General features: G+C 35.9%; 1 protein-coding gene across 1 annotated transcript in view; it reads left to right on the top strand.

Annotated features, from left to right (window-relative positions):
* spega (striated muscle enriched protein kinase a) overlaps window positions 1-22,626 on the top strand; it is a 450,531-nt gene that overhangs the window by 165,722 nt on the left and 262,183 nt on the right. Inside the window, exons 2-3 of the mRNA XM_051931209.1 lie at window positions 8,906-8,998; window positions 16,414-16,591. Coding sequence (XP_051787169.1) covers window positions 8,906-8,998; window positions 16,414-16,591 — 271 coding nt within the window. The remainder of the gene's footprint in view (window positions 1-8,905; window positions 8,999-16,413; window positions 16,592-22,626) is intronic.

The raw sequence follows: 22,626 nt of genomic DNA, 5'->3' as shown, positions 1-22,626 counted from the left end.
CAGGCACTAATGTTGGACAAAATGGCCTGGGTTGCAATCAACTCTCGAATTCATCCCAAAGGTGTTCAATTCATCCCAGTGGTGTTCAGACCACTTGAGTACCTTCTTGTCTTTAAAGACTTGGCTTTGTGCACTAAAGCACAGTCATGCTGGAACAGAAAAAAAGTTGGAAGCACACAATTGTCTACAATCTCTTTGTATGCTGCATTATTAACAGTACCCTTCACTGAAACCAAGGAGTCTTGACCAAATGCTGAAAAACAGCCCCCAGACCATTATCCCTCCTGCACAGATTCATCCATCATATACTGCAAGATAGTGAAGAGTGACTTATCACTCCAGAGAACATGTTTCCACTACTCCAGAGTCCAATGGTGGTGTATGGAAACCCATTTCATGAAGCTCCTGATGCACAGCTCTTGTGCTGATGTTGCTTCCAGAGGTAGTTTGGAACTCTGCTGTGACTAATGTGACAGAGTATCTGTAATTTGTATGCACTATGTTCTTCAGCACTCAGCAGCTCCACTCTGTGTTTGTATGGCCTACAACTTCATGGCTAAGTTGTTGTTGCTCCTAGACACTTCTACTTCACAATAATAGCACTTACAGTTGAATGGGGCAGATGTAGCAGAGCACAAATTTCACATACTAACTTGTGACAAAAGTGGCATCCTATAGCAGTGTCATGTTTAGATTGGAACCATTTAAACTGTGGCTATGGAGAAAGATGGAACATATTTGTTGGATGGATAAATTATCTGATGTAAAAGTGCTGCAAAGGACAGGTGAAGAAAGGAGAATAATGGAAACAGTAAGAAGAAGGCATTAGAACTGGAAAATGTACTGAGAAGAGATAAATTATAAAAAATAGTGCAGAAGGGTAAACCGGAGGGTTAAAAATCAAGAGGAAGGTCACACAGGACATGTTATATTATCTGAAAAATCGAAAATCATAACAAGAAATTAAAAGAGGAAGATATGCAATGGAGGAATTAATGATCAAAGGACCTGATGCAGCTGAAACACCTGAAGTCAATAATTTGGTGGAGTCCACATACTTTTGGACATATGGTGTATAAAATAGATATGTCTTACTGTTTCCAGTCCTTTGTAAGGAAGACAGCATGGAAAGTATCAGTTAACTCAGTTTTTACCAGTCCTACCAGGACTATTAAGAGTGACAAGCCAATATGAGACAGTATGTCAGAAAATAAACAGACAAACCATTGAAACACTAGAAAGGACATGTAAAGAGAAGACAACAAAAATGTCAAAAAGTGTTCAAGGTGCACTTGCAGCTTCCCTGTTTAATGACAAGGCAGAACAATATTGTAAACAACAAATGAAAAAATAATCAGGCCATCCATTTGTCACTCTGGTCTACCTTTGTCATTCGCTGGTCTGTTACTGATTATATCTTGTTGATTCTTCTGGGCTAAGTACCCTGGAGATCAGAAGAACGGCATTATTAGCAGATCAGAGGTGGGCTCAAAGGATTTTTTCTGGGTCAGTGTCCTCCAGGCTGTAAGGGGAGATTGCAAACAGACAGTAAGTTCACAATGTCACCTTGATATCCTTTCTAGATGTGTCCTCTAAAATGATCAAGCAGGCTTGAGTATTTAATGTTATACTGTATAAAGTAAATTAAATTACATATAGTGGAAAATTAGAAACCTAACCCTTTTAGTGTTTCCATTTTGTAGAATGGTATTATCAAATTCTGTTCATCAGTATAAAATGGTTTGTCACGTGAACTATATGTTGTACAGATTGCCTCGATTAAGCCCTAGTTTCTACTCCAGAATTTGGTGCCTTCTACTGTATGAGAGATTTGCTTGCCCTGTTGAATGGATTTTTCAAAGTGACCCAAACGTCTTCAAACTCTTTAAAACATATTGACTTTTAAGTGTCTTGTATTGAGAGAGTGAGTGACTGTGTTTACCGTACAATGTACGGCCAACTTGTTCAGAGTGAGTTCATCACGAGCAGCCTGTAATGTTCTATGGAATCTTGCACTGGGGTAAATTAATTCAGTTAGAGAATTGATAAATGATTGTCTCCCCACAACTCTGGAATTGAAAATTGAGTTCAGAAAATATATTAATGGATGAGTAAAAGGTCTGCCTGTATCTTGTTTAGTATACTTATCAAGTCAGCAATTAGCCAGAAAACCTAAAAATGAAGGGTTACTCAAAAGATCTGAAGATGTGCAAAATATTGTTCACTCACCCCTCAAACACTTCTTTGGAAGTACTGAGTAGATACTGGGTTTAGAGATGGTATTAGTCTTGAGTCAATTAATAGATTTTTTATTGTCCATGTCAACTCCATCACAAAAGAAGAACACATTCTAGCAAAGAAGTAGACACACTGCAAAAATACATAAACAAAAACTTGACAAAAAATAAAAAAACTTTAAATGGAAGCTGTTTTGCTTTTATTTAGTAAAAATATCTGCCAATGGGGTAAGCAACATATTTCATAAAGTAAGCTAAAAAATGATAAATACAAATTTTTTTCATAAGCCAATAATTGTTACAATAGGGAAAACATGATTTAATGTCATGATATAAATTTCACTTGCTTAGATTTCATATTTTTCAATGTAAAAACATTTTAAACAAACTTTTAATAAATTAATTTAATTAATCTAGGAAATATGTTTTTAAAGCAAATTTATGACAGGTCAATCAATGTTTACGATGCAGAGCACCAAGATGGTGGATATTATCAAAAAAGCCCTAAAATTTACAATGAACACTATTGAAAAGTTAATCAAAATGACAAGAACAAAAGGAAGCAGACAAGATTCAGAAGAATAGAAGGTTCAAATCTTGGTGTAGGGTAGAAGGGTATAGGTTTATGGGGCATTGGGACTCCTGTAGGAACAAATGGGACCTGTCTGGCTGTGACAGGTTACATTTAAACCGAACTGGCGGGACACTAATGTGCTGGGGAGGCATAAGAGTAGGTTAGTCAAGGATTACTTAAACTAGGGAATGTGGGGCAGGGAATTTAGGACAGGACAGGTTTAGAATGGTAAATTAATGGGACCAAAAATACTGTAAAAACAAATATGCATAATAATGCATATTCTTACTCAAAGTTTAAGTGAAAATGAATAAGTAACACATTCAAAAAATCTTGCTTTAATGCTAGAAGTTTCAAAAATAAAACAAGTGACTTGGAGTTGTATGTATCTGAGCATAATTACGATATTACAGCTAAATAACAAAGATGGGAATGTGTAGAACATAGAAGGGTACACATTTTCTAGGAAGGATAGACAGAACAGAAAAGGGGGGGGGGGTGTTTATGTCAAACAGAATTTAAATGCAAGTCTTCTTCAATTGGATGATGAACCTCTATCTTAGTGAGGATGCCTGGATTCAACTGCAGAGCATTAGAGAAAGAGCCCTTATTCTAGGAGTGTGCTATAGACTCACCAGTGCAGACAGGGGGATATCATAGTCATGGGAGACTTTAAGTATCTGAATGTTAACTGGGCTGGCCTTGTAAATAGCAGAGTATGAGAGCAGAGGTTTTTAGACTTAATCAGTGACTGTTTTTAAACACAATGTATTAAAGCACCAATGCGGGGAGGAGCCTGTCTAGATTTAGTATTTTGTAATAATCAGGATAGAATTGAGGGTATAGAGGTGATTGAAACATTAGGGTCAAGTGACCATAATATAATACAGTTCTTAGTGTTTTGTAAGAGTGTGAATGCAAAGAGTAAAACTGCTAAGTTTAACTTTGGTAGGGCAAATTTGAACAGATGCAGCAGACTCTAAGGGAGATGGACTTTTACTGTAAATGTAGAAACAGTCAAGCAGCAGTTGGAACAGTTTTATAAACGTTTTATATATAATGCAAGACAGGTACATCTCATTATTTGGAATAACTAGGAAATTAAGAAAAAAACAGAACATCAAAAATTAACTGCACAGGAAAAAAAAACAGCTGCATAAGGCTGATAACTGCAGTGCAAATCGTTCGGTATATGAAAGCATGAGGACAACCATTAAGAAGGATATTAGGGAAACTAAAAGGCACCTAGAAAAGAATACTGCAGATAAGATGAAAGATGACGCGAAAGTGTTTTTGTAATATAAGAACCGTCAAGGAGAAGGTAAAGTGAATTAGGAATAGCAAAGGGAAATAAAAAAAAAATCCTAAATAGCGGATAAACTTGCATTTTTCTGAAGTCTTCACATGTGAGCAAGTGGATAACCACCCAGAGGTAACAGGGACTACTAAGGAGGTACTGAGTGATTTGAATATTGTAGAGGGAGAACTACTGTTCAGATAGGCTGAAATCAAACAACTCACCAGGTAAAGATAATTTTTATCCCCAACTGCTTAAGGAGTGAGTATATAAACCCTTGATATATATTTTTAGGAAGTCACTGCACTGGTGAGGCCTCATCTGGTGTACTTTGCACAGTTTTACTCTCCAGGCTACAAACAAGATGTAGAAATGCTAGGAAAAGTCCAGAGAAGGAAGACTAAGTTTATTTTAGGCCTACAGGGGATGAGTTAGGAGAGATTAAAATATCTGAGCGTTTCAGTTTAAGCATAAGGAGATATAGAGTTGACATGATTTAAGTGTTTAAAATTGTGAAGGGAATTAGTACAGTGGATTGAGACTGTTTCTTTAAAATGAGTTTGGGGACACAGTTCAAAGCTTGTTAAGGGTAAATTTTGCACCAACATGAAGAATTTTTTCTTCACATGGAGAACCAAAGAATAAGTTACCAAGCAGTGCAGGTGACAGTAGAACTTTAGGGACCTTCACAACTAGACTTGATGTTATTTTGAAAGAATTACGTGAATAGGACTGGCAAGTTTTGTTGGGCTAAATGGCCTGTTCACATCTAAATATTTCTAATGTTATATTGTAAAGGTGTAATATATTAAACAAAGTGCTGTAATTGTTCTTAACAATAAATACAAAAAACGTTTTGGGTTAGGTGTTTAAAAATGTGAAGAGATTTCAAGAGTGACCACTCATCACAAAAAATAATACTATTGTGTACAATAACACAACATGTGTAAAGAAAATAATGAAAAATAATACTGAAAACATAATGTTCAATGGGTGGGAAAATCCAGAAGCAGTACTCATATTTATTAAGCACCTCAGGGTAGAAAAACTGGCTCAAAAATCTCAGAGTGATGCAAATTTGGTCCTACTCTTAGTAGTAGGAGTAATAACACTTCAATTTAGTAAATTACTCCCAACTTCACTAGGATATAGGAGAGCTCATGAGCTGTTGTAACTTGCCAGGAGCTGCCAGAAGATGATGTTAAGGCAGAGGTCAGCATGTATATTCTGGGTTAGGTGTAATGTTTTAGAAACTCTGAACACAGTGATCTTGTAAAAAATATATTGATTTGACAGTAATGTAATAATATTTGAAACAAATCTTGTATGTCACATGATCGTTCCAGCTACACAAAGAAGACTTGCATTGTCATTCAAAATAAAAGTAAAGTTACATTTTTTGGCCAGAAGGAAAATCCAGCTTGCAATACTGATGATTTGGGTGTATCGCAACTAACCATTTCTTGATTTTTGCACCAAACTTTGAACACCTTTACAACATGTGAGGTAATAAGCAGATTTAATGTTAAAGCAAGCAGCATTAATGAAAATGATTGGTTTTCCTGGAGCTGTTTGTGTGACTGATGGCAAGCACATGAAAATCCTTGCCCCATGTTCGGATGATCATGCATATTTGAATGACAAGTGATTTCACAGTATCAACACATCATGGATGCAAACTGTACTTTAATGTTTGCCGAGACAGAAAGACCATGGCACACACCAAATGACAGTTAACAATGAATGATCCACAGCCGTAGTTTCCAAAGAATCATTTTACCTCTGTTATTTCTATGGGAAATACCTTGTAAAGTAATCATTACTGAAACTATCAACAGCTATTTCTAAAGTTGTGTTTACTCTTCCAGTGTGCCTGATCATCTTCCAGAGTCACGTGCCATGCCTATGATCCTCCTGTATCTTCTGCAAGGCTCTATTTATAAAATGCCCCGAGAGTCTCCGCCTGCCTTCGTGAACCTTCCCTTGTAAAGTGTAATGCAAATGTTCTGGTGGTTCATGGAGTGTAGAGCTCAGAATACCTGTGTGACATTTAGCTCTCAAAAACTCATCTTGCTCTGCCTATTTTCAGGATAATTTGCTAAACTCCTAGTCCTTGCTGAGAGTAAGTGTAGGATGCTTCATAACTACTTATCATGTTATACTCTGGGGTAGGAGATGTTCTTATCCTAGTCAGACATTTAGAGCAGTTCCTTGGAGTAATTTTGAGATGCTTGATACATGCAGGCACTGATAGCTTTTCAGTTCCCCCTTAGCAGATAAAAGATTCAAGGAAAGAAGTGAAATGACACACCAAAATAGGAATGCCATTTTGATAGCCTTTATGAGGCCTTAGATCATTATAAAAACATTGTCAAACATTTTTGTTAGAGCCTCTGCTTCTGACCTTTCTGTTAATTTTAACAATTTTAACAATTTAGGGTCAATCTATGATAGCAGTACTTAGTGTAGAACTGGTATTCAATTCTATGTGGTAATGTACAGTTAGCAATAAACCTATCATGGGTGCCTTTTGAATGCCAGAGGAAAACCAAACTACCCCATTTTCTACATAGACACAGAAACAAGACATAGCCCCATACAGACAGTAAGTGGGCCAAAATTCAAATTCAGGACTCTGATGCTGTTAGACTGTAGCACTTAATACTACACAGTCTAACTATAGAATTAAATAGATGTTCTTATTTTAATTGACAGGGTAACATCTATTATTTTATTATAGACACATCTGCTAATAGAGCTGGCTGGTGAGATACTGTGTCAGGATGATGTAAAACAAAGAGATGTGACACAGATAGTGTTGGGGTTTGAGGTGGAGCCCCATTTAATTTGCAGTTGAAAAAAAAATGTATATAACAATCGTAAGTTTAAAATCTTGACTTCCTCAGCCCAAAGTGAGTACTCCCCAAGATGTCGAACTGTCTCTTTTGGTCAACTTCCAGCATGCATTTTTCTTAAATAGTTGATGAAGTGGAAGGGACAGGACTTTTAATATGGATCCTCTGGTCTAAATGCAAAGAGTGTGACTGTTAGCTCTGGTGTCACACCACTGAACCTGTAAGATGCTCTCTGGGCACACATGTCTGACAATGAATTTAGGTTTTGAATTCAGATTGTAGTTATTCTGAAATTCTTCCTGTGTGTTTGTTTCATGTTCTCCTTGGGTACAAATTAATTTCAATACTAAATTATTTTGAAGGGTATTTATAATAAACAATTGTACAGCTTAGTAAAGTTTATGTGCTGGTGAGACTCCAGCATACTTCTGTCATTCATCCACCACTTTCAGCAGCCTTTAAAGGAATTGATAACTTATAGAATAGATTGAATTCATTGTCTGGAAATAACTTTCTTTTTGCATTTCCATTTAGTTGGCAATACTGTTTATTTTATAAATGCTAATTTTCACATTAGCTGATATCAAATTAAGAAACTTGTTTTGGTTGTGAAAGTTTTCTAAATTAATACTTCAGATTCCACAAAGAAGTACCTTCAGGTGCCACCCTAGGTTTGCTGCATGATTCTATGCTAAGCACTTATCTTGTTACCACTCCTAGTTCTGAAGGTGCATCTCTGTAGAATGTCACCCAGTATGTGTAGTGGGATATGTTGACCCTTAAAGGAGCTTTATAAAGGGTAGTTTTAATCAATAGATTGAAATGCTGATTTTCTCTGTTTATGCACTGAATATTCTATAGTTGTAAGGTATGTCAAGCTGGCTTAATGATCAATCCAACTGAGAGTTTCATTAAAAGTACAGGGAGATTTATAAAAAAAGCCAACCATGAGATCAATTTGAATTGCAAGGCAACAATATAATAAATTCAGTGGAAATCAGGAAAAAAAAACCCCGGCTGTAGTGGGCACACATTGCAGCAGGAAGTCTATTAAAGCTCCTGATGAGCATCTTCATGAAAGATTTTAACGACAGTTTATGGGCCTAGATTTTCAGAATAAAGCAGAGATGTTAACTCCACTTGCTTTTTATCTGAGGTGCCAGGGTGAACAGTTTTCTAAAGAAGGTCTGCTTGCAAATAATTCTCTGTCTGTGTCATGAACACCAGTTGCTATAGTAACAGTGCTCTCTTGTCTGCTTTTTCGTGCTGCCACTATGGAAGAGAAGTTTTCCGCTCTTGCCGAAAGCAAAGTTATGGTAATAAAATTGTTCTCTCTCTCTCTCTCTCTCCATCTCTCTCTTTGTGGCTCTGTGATTGCTATCTCTTTGCTTTTTGTATCCCATTGTTGTCTTTTACTTATTTTATACATAAGTACTTGACTGTATTGTGTCTTTTTAAATACCCTACCTGTTTTCTGTCAACCTGCTCTTCAGCTATGTTCATCCACTATAAAGCCTTTTTAAAATATTTTGCATTCTTTTCATGCTTGATCTCATTGTTAAGGCCACACAGTTGAAGCATTCTCAAGTATTCAGCTGCTTAAAGATGAACTGTGATATAATATAGTCATTGATTCCTTGCTTATAAGCCAAGCCCCCCCTCCCCACTACCCCAACAGATGGCAGGATTCCCTGAAGGATCACTCTGACTTGTAATATGAATATTACTGAAGTGTGGCTTCTCATTTTAACCTTTCTACTCTCTCCAAAGATCCTTCCACAGATTTTCTGTCAATTGGAAATCTGCAGATTAGTCAGTAAAACTCAATGATCTTCAAGATGACCTCCGTAAATTTTCTTTTTTCATTCTGTGACATCCTTCATATTTTGTAACACTTAGACTACAGTTTTCCTGACAAGAGATTTATGTTCTTGTTTCTTAGACTCAGAGACAACCGAAGACGAGGCAGCCGATCCTCAGATACCGATTGAATCGAAAGAAGGAGGAGCCAGGCATCCTCAGGATAAGGCTGCAGGTAATTGTTAACTGTGCTCTAAATAGTATTGAGCACAAATGGTAGTACTTATATGTGTATATTAGGTATGTATTATAAACTCATTACAAAAAAGCGCATTACAAAAGCACTAGATGTACTTCATGTTGTATCATATGGTAAACTTCTTTGGCTGTGCCGTGATATGTCACAATAGAACATTTAAGCACTAGGAATTACTTTCTTCATAACACTTAACTACACCAATACTGTATATGTGTCATTATTTAGTAGTGGGTGGCACATTGGTACACGGCTTAGTGCTGTTGTCTCACAGGTCCACCATCCTGGGGTTGAATCCTGTTCCTATTTGACACCTTTGTGGATTCTACATATTTCCCCATGTCTTTATGGGTTGTTCTTTAGATGCTCTGATTTTCCTCAGAAAGAAGTGCATGTTAGTAAGTGGGTGATCCTGAATTGTTTTCAAGTAGTTGTGTAAATATGGGTGACACACAGTGGGTTGGCACACTAACTGGGGTTTGTTCCTGACTTTCTCTGATGCAACCAGAGTGTGTCCCAGCCCACAGCAATCCTGTATTGGATTAAGCAGCTCTGAGAATTATATATCAGTAAAAGAATATGGGATGGACTTCACCTCAGGACCATAATGGCTGAAAAGCAAAGGACTGGCATACAGTAAAAATGATCAGAGTGGAAAAGATACAAGTTTAAATAACATTACTGTTGCTCATTATTTCACAATTTGTTTAAAGCCCATCACTATGCTAATCATTTCTTTTTCCCTTTGACCTATCCTAAAGTAAATTCTATTTAGCCATTAAAAATATTCAGAATTTTGTTAAATCCTGGCTAGCATGGAATTAGTTCTGCTCTTTCATGGAATCAGCACCCTGGATTGGAATCTCATGTCTTGTGGTCATCGTCTGACTTGAGTCTGTATGATCTCACAAGGGAATTTTCTTCTGGGTATTATGATTGTTCTTCCACATTCCCAGAGATATGCATTTGTAGTTAAGTGGTGACCGGTGGCGTAGCTAGTGGCGGGTGGAGGGGATGGTCCGCCCCAGGTGGCACATTTTTGCGGGCTACATTATTGGCCAAAAAGCTCAGTACAATTCATGTGTAAGCAGCAGGGTTTGAAAAAATATCACTCATGAATGAAAAAAGTAAAATTCTCTGATTTTTATCCACAATTGCTTAAAAAATAATTTTCAGAATGTCCTTCTGTGACAGTATCAGACACATCAGTTGAAATTTATGAGGCAATAACAAAAATAAACATAAACATTAAACCGATAAAATTTCTAGGAAGATAAACGACTGATTTACAATTTTTAATTTCATTTCGTTATCAATCTGAATGCGTTCTTGGTCTGTGCAGAAAACATCCCCACCTATCACTTGTACACTACACTGGTTCTGGATTTCGCAGCGTAATTATATTAAACTAACAATTAGAACACAGCTATATTCTTGTCTAGTTGATGCTTATAAATAATTATATGTGAAAAATTATTGCTGTTTCTCTATATATGAATAAATCTATGCAAAATGTATCTTAATTTTTCTCTATACGTCATTTTAATTTTCTATTTAAATAGGTTAACATTTTCAGATATGTTGGAGGGAGGCAAATTGAAGCACCGCCCCACCCCGAACTCTAGCTATGCCACTGGTGGTACCCTAGATTGCTCCCCATGCATGTGTGGGAACTGAGACATACTGATATCACATACAGAGCTGGTTTCTGCTTTGCTTCCAGTATGACTGGTATACATTCCCTGAACTTAATGAAATGGGTTTAAAAATGTTAAGGTATGTTGGGCCTGGTCACAGTTATTATGTGGCACCATGAGGGAAGGCAAACAAATATGTGACATTATACTCTTGCTTTTATTTAAACATCTTTATACTGTATATCAGGGTGAATCCTTCATGCAAGGAAACTTTCAGGCTCCACACACAGTACAATTATTTAATGCTGGGTGGGTTAAGTGACTTTCACTGGGGTCACACAATGAATTAGTGGCAGCAATTAAAAAAACAAGTTTGTGATTTAAAGTCGAAAGCATTACCCACTACAACAAACTATCAATAACCGTTTTTTGATAAGTGGTAAATTAATGTGTATTTGTATTACAGACAGCCTCAAACCTAACTCAAAACAATGGCAAACTGAAACTGCTGACAAAATGTAAAGCCTGCAATTTGATACACAGAGGAATGGGGCTGATTCAAAATACAGCTAAACACCTTTCTAGTTTTATTGTGGATTATAAGATGGCTGGTTTGGTATATTTGATTGACCCAAAGAGTAGTCAAGCAGTACTTATGCAATTTTAATATACAGAAGGAGTAATAAATAGTGGAAGTGGGTGCATTGATTTGACTGAAAGATATACAGCTTTAAGCGAATGACAGCCGGGAAGGTTGTGAAAATCACAGTGACACTAAATATATTATTCAAATAACAACAAAACTGTGTAACCGAAAAAAACTAAATGAGCTACTTGCAAATACCGCTATGATATTCATCCTTGTTCCACAAAGAACTAATCCACATTAACATGGATACATTTAACAACGAAACTCTGTCCATTTGTTTTTTCTTTCCATCTACACTGAAATGGCCACTGAAAAATAATCCTTTGAATATGCTATCCAAAGTGTACACATTTAGAAATGCCTGGTGTCATATTGCATTAATGAGGGGAAAACTGAGATTCTTGAAGAGCGATGGCATATAATTATCATGTAATCAAGCACTGACTTCAGTTTGGTTGTGATACTGCCCTTTGTAATCTCATCATTAGTGTGCGGATACTCTTTTCCTAACTTCTCTGGTACAGCTGATGGAGACTGATTCTTGAAACACCCAATTATTTCACTGTATTTATTGTAGCAGCACTTGCAGGCTATGTTTTCCATGGCTTTGGCTCCCTTATATTTAATCTTTGTTTTCGTTGTGCTTTTGGCATTTTGATTTACTTTGTATTTGGTCTGTAAACAAACATCATTCTTTCCTAACAAAACACACATGCCTAATAGGAAGGACTGATACATTTTGGTGTATAAAATCAATCTGAAAACAATAGTATGGACAGAATACTTTTGGGACTATAATGACATTTGTTCGTGTTGCCATGGACTAAGCCTAAGAGAAGAATCAGCGGTTATATTAACCAAGAGTACAGTTAACCTCATTTAGGTGACTCTGTTAAATAAACTGGCTGCAAAGAAAACTGGCTGCCACTGGCATACAGTGCCTTGAAAATCCCACAATTACTCTAATATAATGCACCTGTTGGTTACAGAACTGTTCTGGCTATTGTAATTTTGCTCTCAGGAAGAAACTGAAAACTCCACACAGGCAAGGTTAGGCTTAGGATTAGGATCAATATTACAAACCATTCCGTATAAGAATATTAATAAGTTACTGTGGCCAGATGCAGGAATGACAGGTCAAAGCAGAAAGGAAAAGTTGGGACACCAACTTCATTGTCCGTTCAGTACTTTGGTCCACAATAAAAATCACACCTTCCAGTGAGCCTCTCAGGCACAACTACAAAATAACAAGCTCTTTGGCTGTTAAAATAAGGGTTGTTCACTAGAGCTTAATCCTGCAGGTCATACCTAGTGGAAATGACACCTCTTTCTTCTTCTTATATTACACAAACAGGAAGGGTCAGGGTTAAGTGTCTTCACTGGGTGGCTTCTCAGTGCTGTGGGGAGAGAAAGAGAAGAGAATGTTAGCGACAGTGTCCCTCTTGCCCTGGCGGGTTATCACATACCTCAATCAAGCCCGTGAGGAGACACTCCAATGCGCATGTGTGACACTACAAACAAACAGAAATTGTCATATATAATAAGACTAGTTTTTTTTTTAAGTGTACATTATGTATATGTAGCCCTAATCAACTCACCTACCATCAATGTATCAAATCAACAATGCCATCATTTTCTGTGTCAATGCAGTTGAAAGAGCTGTGAGAATCTTCTTCAGTTAGATTACTGGTTATATGAAGTTTTGAGTGGTTCAAGCAACAGGACAACACCATTCTGGGAAATATTTTACACACACTGTCTTTAGTTCTGTTGTGACTGATATCCCCTGCAGTAACTACTGCTTAATTGTGTATGCAATTTAACTCACAATAAGCTTCCAGATTCATGGATGAACATCACATCACAACGAATTCCTGTTATCTACACTTACAGTTGAGGTTATCCCTCTTAACAAGTCTGGCTTGGCTGAGTTACATTCAGTCATGCATTCATCTATTTGATTTCTCTAACATCTCATTACATTACAGGATTGCAGATGATAACCCTGATCACAAGACAGGTAACAGTACTGAATAGGACATCAAATCATCACAAGATATGCTCACAGAGGGCCATTTAGAGTTATCAGTATTCTTACCCCCATGAGACTTCATAGATGATTTTTGTGCCAATCTATTTTTGTTGCCTTTTTAATGTTGATGCTTTCCTGTTGTTTTCTGTTTTTTTTTTTTTTTTTTCATGCATGCACTTTGAGCAACTGTTATCTGCTATGCATGAACAGAGTTGGAGTCTCAATGGGCAGGACGTCTTGACTCACTTTGCTGCTGGTGTGGATTAAGAAAAAGGTTTAAGCCCATACATACTGTATATACATATACAGAGGAGTTATTATCATTAAAGAGAAAAGCATATATATTTTTTAGACATAATCAAATAGCTACATAATGAAGGTGGAATTTACATAACAGTAATAACTAGATTCTCCAGTAATACATAGAAGAGTTAGAAAAAAAGCTCATGATGGCAAATAATTATTATTTTAAAATAGATTCCCAAACATTTCAAATTATACATAGTCCAATTCTATGACATCATCTTTAGTCCATAGCCCAACCTAATTGACTTGTATAAAGGACCCCAAAAATAAAGCAATTGGAAATGGAACACAACCAGACCTTAAAACACAAAGTGTTCAAATTATACTGTAAGTACACCCACATAAAACCAAATTTTCATTGACCCTCTGCTCGTGTGTGTGCTGAGTAATTAGTGTTACCAGGTGTGAATGCTGAAAATCCTGGCAAAGAAGGAGGAACCATCAGTGTGGCCAATGTGTCTCTCAATGTGGTAGAAACCTGAAGAATTCGTATGCAGACATAGAGAGAAGATGCCAAGGCTCTTGAGAGATAAGGCAGCAGCGTTAATGATTAATTTGTCTAATTTTATTTTATAGTGCAGTATATAGCAGGGATCATCACATGACAGAACAAATATGATTACAATATAGCATTAAATCTGCGAACTAATCAGTTCAATCAAAATCCAAAGCAATGATAGATAACAAGAAAAGGAAGGAAATATATCACTCAAATTTTAGCAACAAGCATATCATCAAAAGTAGGTTTCGAAATTCAACATCAGTTACAATATATTGTTTATTACTAAAACAAGTTTACATGACTGAAGAGGAACAAAGGTATAGTACATGATAAATTGTGGATATGACTCTTACAACTAATGGTCCAAGCTGAAGTAGAGCATGGTGGTGGCATTATTATCAGAGTGAATGGGAGGAACTATTGAATGTCAGAAATGGTAGTGAATAAAGCCAAAGAGATCAGGAAGGCTTTCATTTTCTATGAGCATCAATACAAATGGAACCTCACAAACAGACTTAGGAAAACAGTTTATAACTGTAGAATGTTGTACAGTTCTTTAGCCCCATTAGGAACTCAAGTAATGATAAAGTCTGTATTTATTTGACTGATACCTTTGTCCAAAGAATCCAGAAAGGTCAGAACACAATAAAAGTGCTTAATTACTCTGGGGCTCCAGAGAATGAAGTGGATCAGAGTCACAAAGTGAGCTGACAGTAGGAATTAAATTGACAACCCTGTGATTTAAAGTCCAGTACCTTAGCCATTCCACTACACTGTCTATTCAAATTATCTTTCTATACTTCATCAGTTCTCATACTTTTATGCAAGCTCCTATAAACTAATGTTGGCCCTCGGCTTTTCTTTTTTTCTTTTCCAAAATGAACAGAAATTGAATCATTCTGTCTAAATAGTGCAAGAGTTTTGTCACTGCCTGTTCCAAGGTGAAGACATCTTTAAAAATGTGTACTGTAATAGTAGAAGTATTGTCATGTTTGGAGAATACATGATGTCAGCTTGGAGATCATGACAGCCACAATTAGCTGAACAAGAGGAGATAAAACAATGAGAGACTGATCTATCTCAGCCTGCTATTCGCAAATAGACCCACAGGATATTAAGCTGGAACTTTCAGAGTGCAAGACATACATTCTGAAGCTTCCGGAAGAAAGATCACTCATTTTATTCATCAGTATCAAGTTACAAGTGTACATTTTCATAAAAAAACATTAAAATTAAACAGGTAAAGGCTAGTACCTGGTTTACCTGACAGTAAATATTTCTTTTACAAACTCCAAAATGAATGTTGACATTGGTCCTTCTAAGAATAATGTGTTACTTAACATAGACAGGCATTCAGTTGTTTGTTTGAAAGGGCAACCAGCTATCTCAAAATACTAAAACACTAGACTGCTCTCCCTCAGCCTAAAAGGTTCACTACTGTGATTACAGCTGAGTTCTTATGCGACTTCTTCCAAAGTCCTAGTACTTGTAGGTGGATATTTATTATGCCCTGCAAGAGTTCATCCATGAATTAATGTGACTAATAGTTTAAAGTGTTTTATCCTTGGCCTTACACTACTGGCACTGGTGCAGATATCTTTATGTGTCATTTAAAATAGTATGTGAAGATCAGCCATGAAGATTTCTTTTCTAATAAAAAATTTAATAACTGCAAGTTGTAAAAACATTAAGTGCTTGTCAGCCATTTTCTGGCACCAAACTGTGAACATGTGTGGCAGTGTCTTTTTACAATCATTTGGGAGATGATAAATAAAACAACTGGTTACAATATTGCATGTTTCAGTAGCTCATTGCTTTTGGTACATCCCTTATCAATAAACTAAAGTGTAAGTAATAATTGGATGCTTTAATTAATGAAAAAGGTAATTGTCTAACAAGAATAATTCATTTTTAGTTTTTTCAACCCAAATGTAACATTTATTTAATAGGTCAAAGAAATAATGTTAATTTCTGCAAGAATGCAATGCACTGTTATCCATCCAAATATTTCTTGTTGAAGATGCAAATTAAACAGTTTTGAAAAGTATAGGATACTAAGCCAAGCAAAGCTTCTCAATAACATTTACCTAATTTCTCCAAAATGACATTAAGTCAAGTCATGAAGGGCGCCAAAGAAATTCTGTCTACCGCACTACTTGGTAGCATATTCCAAGTTTATGGTTCTCTGTGTGAAGAAAAACCTTTCTAACACTTGAGCAAATTCTCTATTGTATATTTTCACAGCCAATGTTTCTATTGTTCTTTCAGGTGATTCAGAGCGGATGATGGACACCACCCCTGATACAACACCATCATCAGGCAGACGCGGGTCCAGGGCCGAGAGCTGGGCAGGAAGTCAAAACACAGTCGTGGAAAAGGAGACAGCGGGTTTGAGTTCAAGAGTCACAGTTTCCACGCAGCAGGACTCCTACTCCAAGCCTTCCAGGCAAGCTAACGGACGGGAGCCACCCGGCACCCAGATCAGGCACCTAGGGGTCGAGCCTCTGATTCGGGCATCCCGCGCCAATCTGTCCCGGCCAGTCTGGGGGTCTGAGGAAAGTGTCTCATTAGCTAGTGATTACTACGGTAGCACTTTCAGTCTCTATAGAGGAAGGACTTTTTCTATACCTCTGTAAGTAAAATAAAAATAAAAAAGAAAAGACAAGACAAGAAAAAGCTGTAGTGGACCCTTGCTGTAACACTAAGTGCAACACATTTTTTCACATTAGTATTGAAAACAAAATAAAATAAAATTTGCCATTTTGGATGAATAAACACGAGGACACCTATATAAAAAATGTACAGTGAGACACCTGTTTAGTTAATGAAAGCAGCTTTTCTTTAGTTTGGAGGTATTGTTTCAATTTAATGTCATTTGAACTGCTCCATGATGGAAGTATGTTTCTGATTTTTTTTTCTTTAAACAGTTTTAGCTGATCTATTAAAACTTAAAGCAAACTGTCACTATCAAGTTACTGACTGTTACACAGCAATATAATGATCTAGCTTAGATAAAACAGTACAAAGATGCAGTGGGATTAATCATGGGATTAATCATATAAGCTTTAAAACTAATAATTTAGCTTCTCAAAATTTTAGTAAAGGATGCATCCCAATCATGAAGTTCCTTAAAAACAGAAAAAAATGATGTTATATTAAAAAAAAAATTGTGTAACTGGTTATTTTCTAATTTTCTTTAAATAGAAAGGAAATCGATGATGTAGCTTCATCATCTACAGCAAACTGCCAAGGTGTAAGGACTGATCTGCTTTACGTAAAAATTTATATTGGCCGCATGCAAAAGACACAGGAGCAATAAATGCCTGTTTAGTCGAATCAAGTATGCTGTATTTTTAGACGAGCTGAACCCTGAGCAGGAGACAACCAGGATGAAAAAGGGTTGATAGGGGAACAAAACTGGACATGTTGCTCAGTATGGGATGCCAACAAAAATATAGTGTTAGCTTACAAGGGTTCTATAATAAAGGAGGGGACATTACATGGCTAGTAGGCCAGCCGCACTATTTTTATATATCGTTTTTTATTATTGTGGAGTTGACCGTTTTGTGCCTACAGTTTGCATTGTCTGTCCTTAGGGGTTTGGTGTCCTGTGACAAACGATGATAAAACTCCATCGTTTAGATGCCTGAAGTGTCTTCTGCGTTTCAAAAAGTTAAAAAAAGAAAAAAAGCTTAGTATTTCTGTAATGTTTAGTTAAAATGACAAAGGAAGGCAATATACCAACTTATAAATACTGTTGTGAATGCTCAATTTTCTGAGTGAATATTTAGTGCTATTTTTCAAGCACAATAACCATTGTGTGTTATTCTTGTTAACGTCAGTAATAAATGTTAGCTTTATTGAAAGGTATAAAACGTTTTCTTACATGTGATGTTAGTGAAGAACTCTCCAAACTGATACTGTGCTTTTCTATTTGTATAGTTTTCTAACTGTTATTCTTGAGCACATAGTGTAATTGTAATTTTTGAGCAGAATCAAGGCAGTATATTCAAAGTGTCCCAAATTGTAGCAGAGTAATCAAACATTTATTACATTTTGTTATGATTATGATTAGACTATTGACAGGAAAGCATGACACCCATCCCAAAAAAAAATGTTTAAAATAGTATAAAGTGAAAACTGATTTTCTTTTACAATTAAGTAGTGCTAACAGATCCAACTGTTGATGTGGCCTGCTTGCTGCTGAGAGTATCCAGCACTCCTCAACTAGACTTCTCTTGTATACCAGCCTCCAGGTCGTAGTGCTGTTCACCTGATATCTCAATGTGACCAGAAATATAATATGTATTACCAGTTCTTTTTAGTATCTTGCAAATGTGCAAATAGGTGCCCACGTACAACACTGAAGTACATGTCTGATGACCATTTTTGAGCAGAAGAAGATAATCCTTTGAGGCAATATCTAGAAATGACTTCATTCTGATTAATGTAACAGCAAAACTAGAAACAGCACTGGCATACACACATTGCATGCCAGGCTGTGTATGTGAAGCTTATTCCGCTAGGTACACACACTCTCATTTAAGTATCTGCACCAGATGTGTCAACCTTTCTATACACGTTCTCCTAAATTAAGATTGCATACTTTTCCAAGAAAATCTTTGCTTTACTTAAAAGAAAAAGAAAATAATTTATCAATTTTAAAATAGATTTAGTTTATAACAGCAATGGTTTTAATCAGTTCCTCCTTTTGTCTCTATATCTATACCATAAGGAGAATTTTACAGACTCGAGTGAGCACCTTCTGCACAGAGCACACATGTAATGGGAGAACTACTTAGCTTACGATTCAACCCAAATACTAGAAGCCAACTCTTTTTCTGAAATGGGCTGTGCTGTCCACGATAGGAAAAGAGCTTTTATAAAAACACATTGTAAATATCCATATGTATTAAATATCATATCAATGTAAATTATTGTCAACTATTCTAACAGCCTACTTTTGATCTGGAGGTTTTTAATTGATGGTCGGATTTGTTAATGAATAAGTACTGCAAGCCTCAAAATATCTTTAAGAGAAGACTCACCCGATTTGTAGACCATTACTTTTGGTGAATATACTTGTTTGTCCTGGTACTGTTACTAGCCAGCAGATCTGTTAAATTGTGACTGAGACTGATTTTGTCTTGTCTTTTGAAGATAGTTCAGAAAATACTGTAGATGCCTGGATGTTTTTAAGCTTTCCGCACTTCTCAGTCTCACGAGAATGGTGGTAATGTGCTTCTCGAATGTTTCATCTGCATTGCAACGGATCAGAACTCGAGCTGCTTAGAACAGAAACTACAATATCTCCCTGTACATTCTGGCCATGCTGTCCTCTCTTACCCACAGTCCATATCAAGGGTAGTTCCATTAGCAGTGTTACAGCCAGGGTCCGCAGGGAGCAAAGCTAATAATTTTCAAATGTGACCCTGCCATCCCTCATTTAACTTTTTTTTTTTATTTTGTTATTTTTTTTGCTGCACTTGCTTGCAGAAGAATTTTGGCTCTTTTTGTGTTGAAGCCCCTCTTTTTAAGCTCAAGCTTAATTTTGAAACATGCAAGGTATATATTTGCGTTAGTTTGATTTAATGAAAAAAAGCACAACTTATGAGTTATTTGGGGAACAAGACAGTGAGTCAGTAGCATAACGTTTGCTTTAAAACTTTTCTTACTACCTGCAAATTATTTTTTATTGTATTTTATGGTACAGGATTATTTTCGTTGTAATATGAAAACATTTTATAGCATTCATTTGAAAGTACCCCTTCCCTTTAAAACAAAGGTATTTATTTCAGCATGTTTGCTCGACGATGTTCAACTGTTAATAGTATTTTTACTTTTATTTGGAATTATTCTGTGTTTTTACGCTCAGTGCAAATTAACGTTTCACCTTGTAGCACTATGTGCTAGTGAAGAATAAAGCAAACCAAAGCAGATTCAAGAATATAGTTCTGGCAAAATCCCGATGATGAAAACTCTATACTTAACACATTTTCAGTAGTTCCTTATGTATCAAGTATTTGAGGGGATTCTCATCTAGAATAACCTAATTACTAGAGTGACATGTATACAGTAGTTAAATTAAAAAGAAGAAACAATCTCCAATGGTATTTAAAGTTAATTGCTCTTTAGATTGACAGTAAAACTTTTACCTGCCTGTTACACCTTACTTTGTCTTATGTCAAACTGTCCATAGTGGTTTTGTCCTGTTTTACTTCCAAAAGGATACAATTTGTTTTGTAACAATTGGAAACTTACTTTACTTTCTGCTTAGTGCCCGCATCCATGATTTCATATTGTGTTATTGTGGGCTCCCAGTCTGGAATTGGGTAAAACATGTATGTAACTAAGTATTTATCCTGCGCCTAAATGTTAGTGCTTTGTCATTTCATACTTCCCAGTTTTTTCCAGTATTAAATACGCGTCACCATTCTGGATAGTATGGTCAAATTATGTACTTTACGATGTACCTTGTGATTTATCTTTCTAAGTGTAAAATAAATCTCTTCACTGATACAAAATATTAACAAAGCACATTATTGAAATGTGAAAGCAAGGTTCCTTATTGCAAGGTATGCCGAACACAACTGACATGTAGGCGCAGATCAAGTGCTTTAAACGTACACGCTGCAAAACAGACGTGAGACACATTTTTAAGAGGGAACTTGAAGGATCTAATTCATAGATCAGTTCAGAAATCTAGCTACTATGGAGAGGGTATAAAAGAGGCAATTCACAAAATGGAAATGAATATTCTTTGTACAGTTGGAAGAAAACTATCTATGATGTAAAATGAAATTCTTTAAAACCTGGCTACTCAACTTAGTCCATGTAATGTTTCTGTGACTACAGGGCTTTCTTAATCACAGTCAATTTTTAGACGTTATTACATTTTCATATGAAGGCTTATTGTTTTCCAGTTTCTTTGTTCAGAATGAAAATCCGGAATAAGCTCACTTTTAGGGTTTTGGTCTTCTGTAACATTTGAGGTAACTGAACTCTATTTGGCCTCTTTAATGCCTCTGTTACACTCTCCTTCTAATCAATTGTAAAATAAATTGATACTAATTAATAAATCCTACAGAAAACTTCCAAATGTTTGTCACTTGCACTTGAGCCCTTTCAAAGCAAATAAATGAAAGTCTGAAAAAGTAAAAAAAGTAAAGTATTAACGCAGTAGAGAGTAAATAGTTTACAATTTAATACACAGCTTTCTTTACAATTAGACAGCTTTGCAAAATTTCTCCAGTGAATTTGAAATTCACAGTTCAGGTTGTGAAACATGAAAACAGGAAGTCAATCCAATCCGGGAGTCCAAGAGTTAGCCATGTTTAACAGACAGGCTTCAAAGAACACCTGCAACCGCAGTCACCACACGTGGACTGAGCTGAGTAGTGCGGCCTTAAAGATTTCCTGTATTTAAAATGATCAGTGAGTAAATTTTCAACAACAAGCATTCCACTTTAGCTGTAAACATCAAATATGTCCTGCAGCACAATATAATGTGACTACAGTATGACACAGAAAAGTACATCAGTGGTATTTAAATCTGATCAGTTTTTTTGCCCTTGGTTATAATATTAAATTTCGGTGTTTATCACTCTGTTGCTTTTACAATTTCATGGAGTATTTTTAGCAATGGTAGCACTGTTCTTCCTCCAGGAAATAATTATAATAAAAACAATTTTAACATCAATTGTAGACATTTCTTTTTTTTTTTTTTTGTTTACTGAAATTGCCACGAAGTAAATGATGTGGTTCAACACTTTAAAAAAAAAAATCTCAAACAAGAGCATCAGAATGAGGGATGTCATTAAATTTTTTTTATTTTGAAAATCCTTTCTCTTCCTCATTATTTTTTATTATGCTTTCCTTTGACCTCCTTTCTTCACCATTCATTCCTAGTGTTCTTTGTTTCTACCATTCACTCCAATAGATTACAAAGGTATTGAACAATGCAGTATTAAAACTTGTTGCAACAAGAAATAATTAAAGGACCAGCCGTGTAATATGTTTTTTGCACTGGCCAACCTTAAATTTAATTTTGGGTTATGTTGTAAACAAGTGGGATATTTTTATTTAAAAAACATAAGGTAATTTAACAGAAAAGCAACAGAATATGATGTGTGAATAACAGAATAGTCCTTCATATGCATAATTTTAAGACTGTGCAGGAAAATGCAACTATTTGGTAAATATTACGCTACAGTCATTTATACAAATATAATGAGGCCCACCCTTTGATAATGGCCTAAGAGAAGCTATAGGCCATACAAAAATTATTAACTTCACTTTGAAAACTTTCATTTCAACACTAAAAATTACATTTCTGGAGAACAGTTGTACATTTTATAAAGTTCTACACAGTAATTTCAAAATGTAGTAATAATTTTAGCAGTTGTATTAGAAGAACATAGCATAATACTGTAAAAGGTGTTGTTAAAATTATTAACACCTTTCATTTTAACACTAACAATT

This window comes from Erpetoichthys calabaricus, chromosome 8 (assembly GCF_900747795.2).
Source record: "Erpetoichthys calabaricus chromosome 8, fErpCal1.3, whole genome shotgun sequence".
Lineage (NCBI taxonomy): Eukaryota > Metazoa > Chordata > Cladistia > Polypteriformes > Polypteridae > Erpetoichthys > Erpetoichthys calabaricus.
Note: the sequence above shows the minus strand (reverse complement) of the source record. Positions and strands in the feature narration are given on the sequence as shown.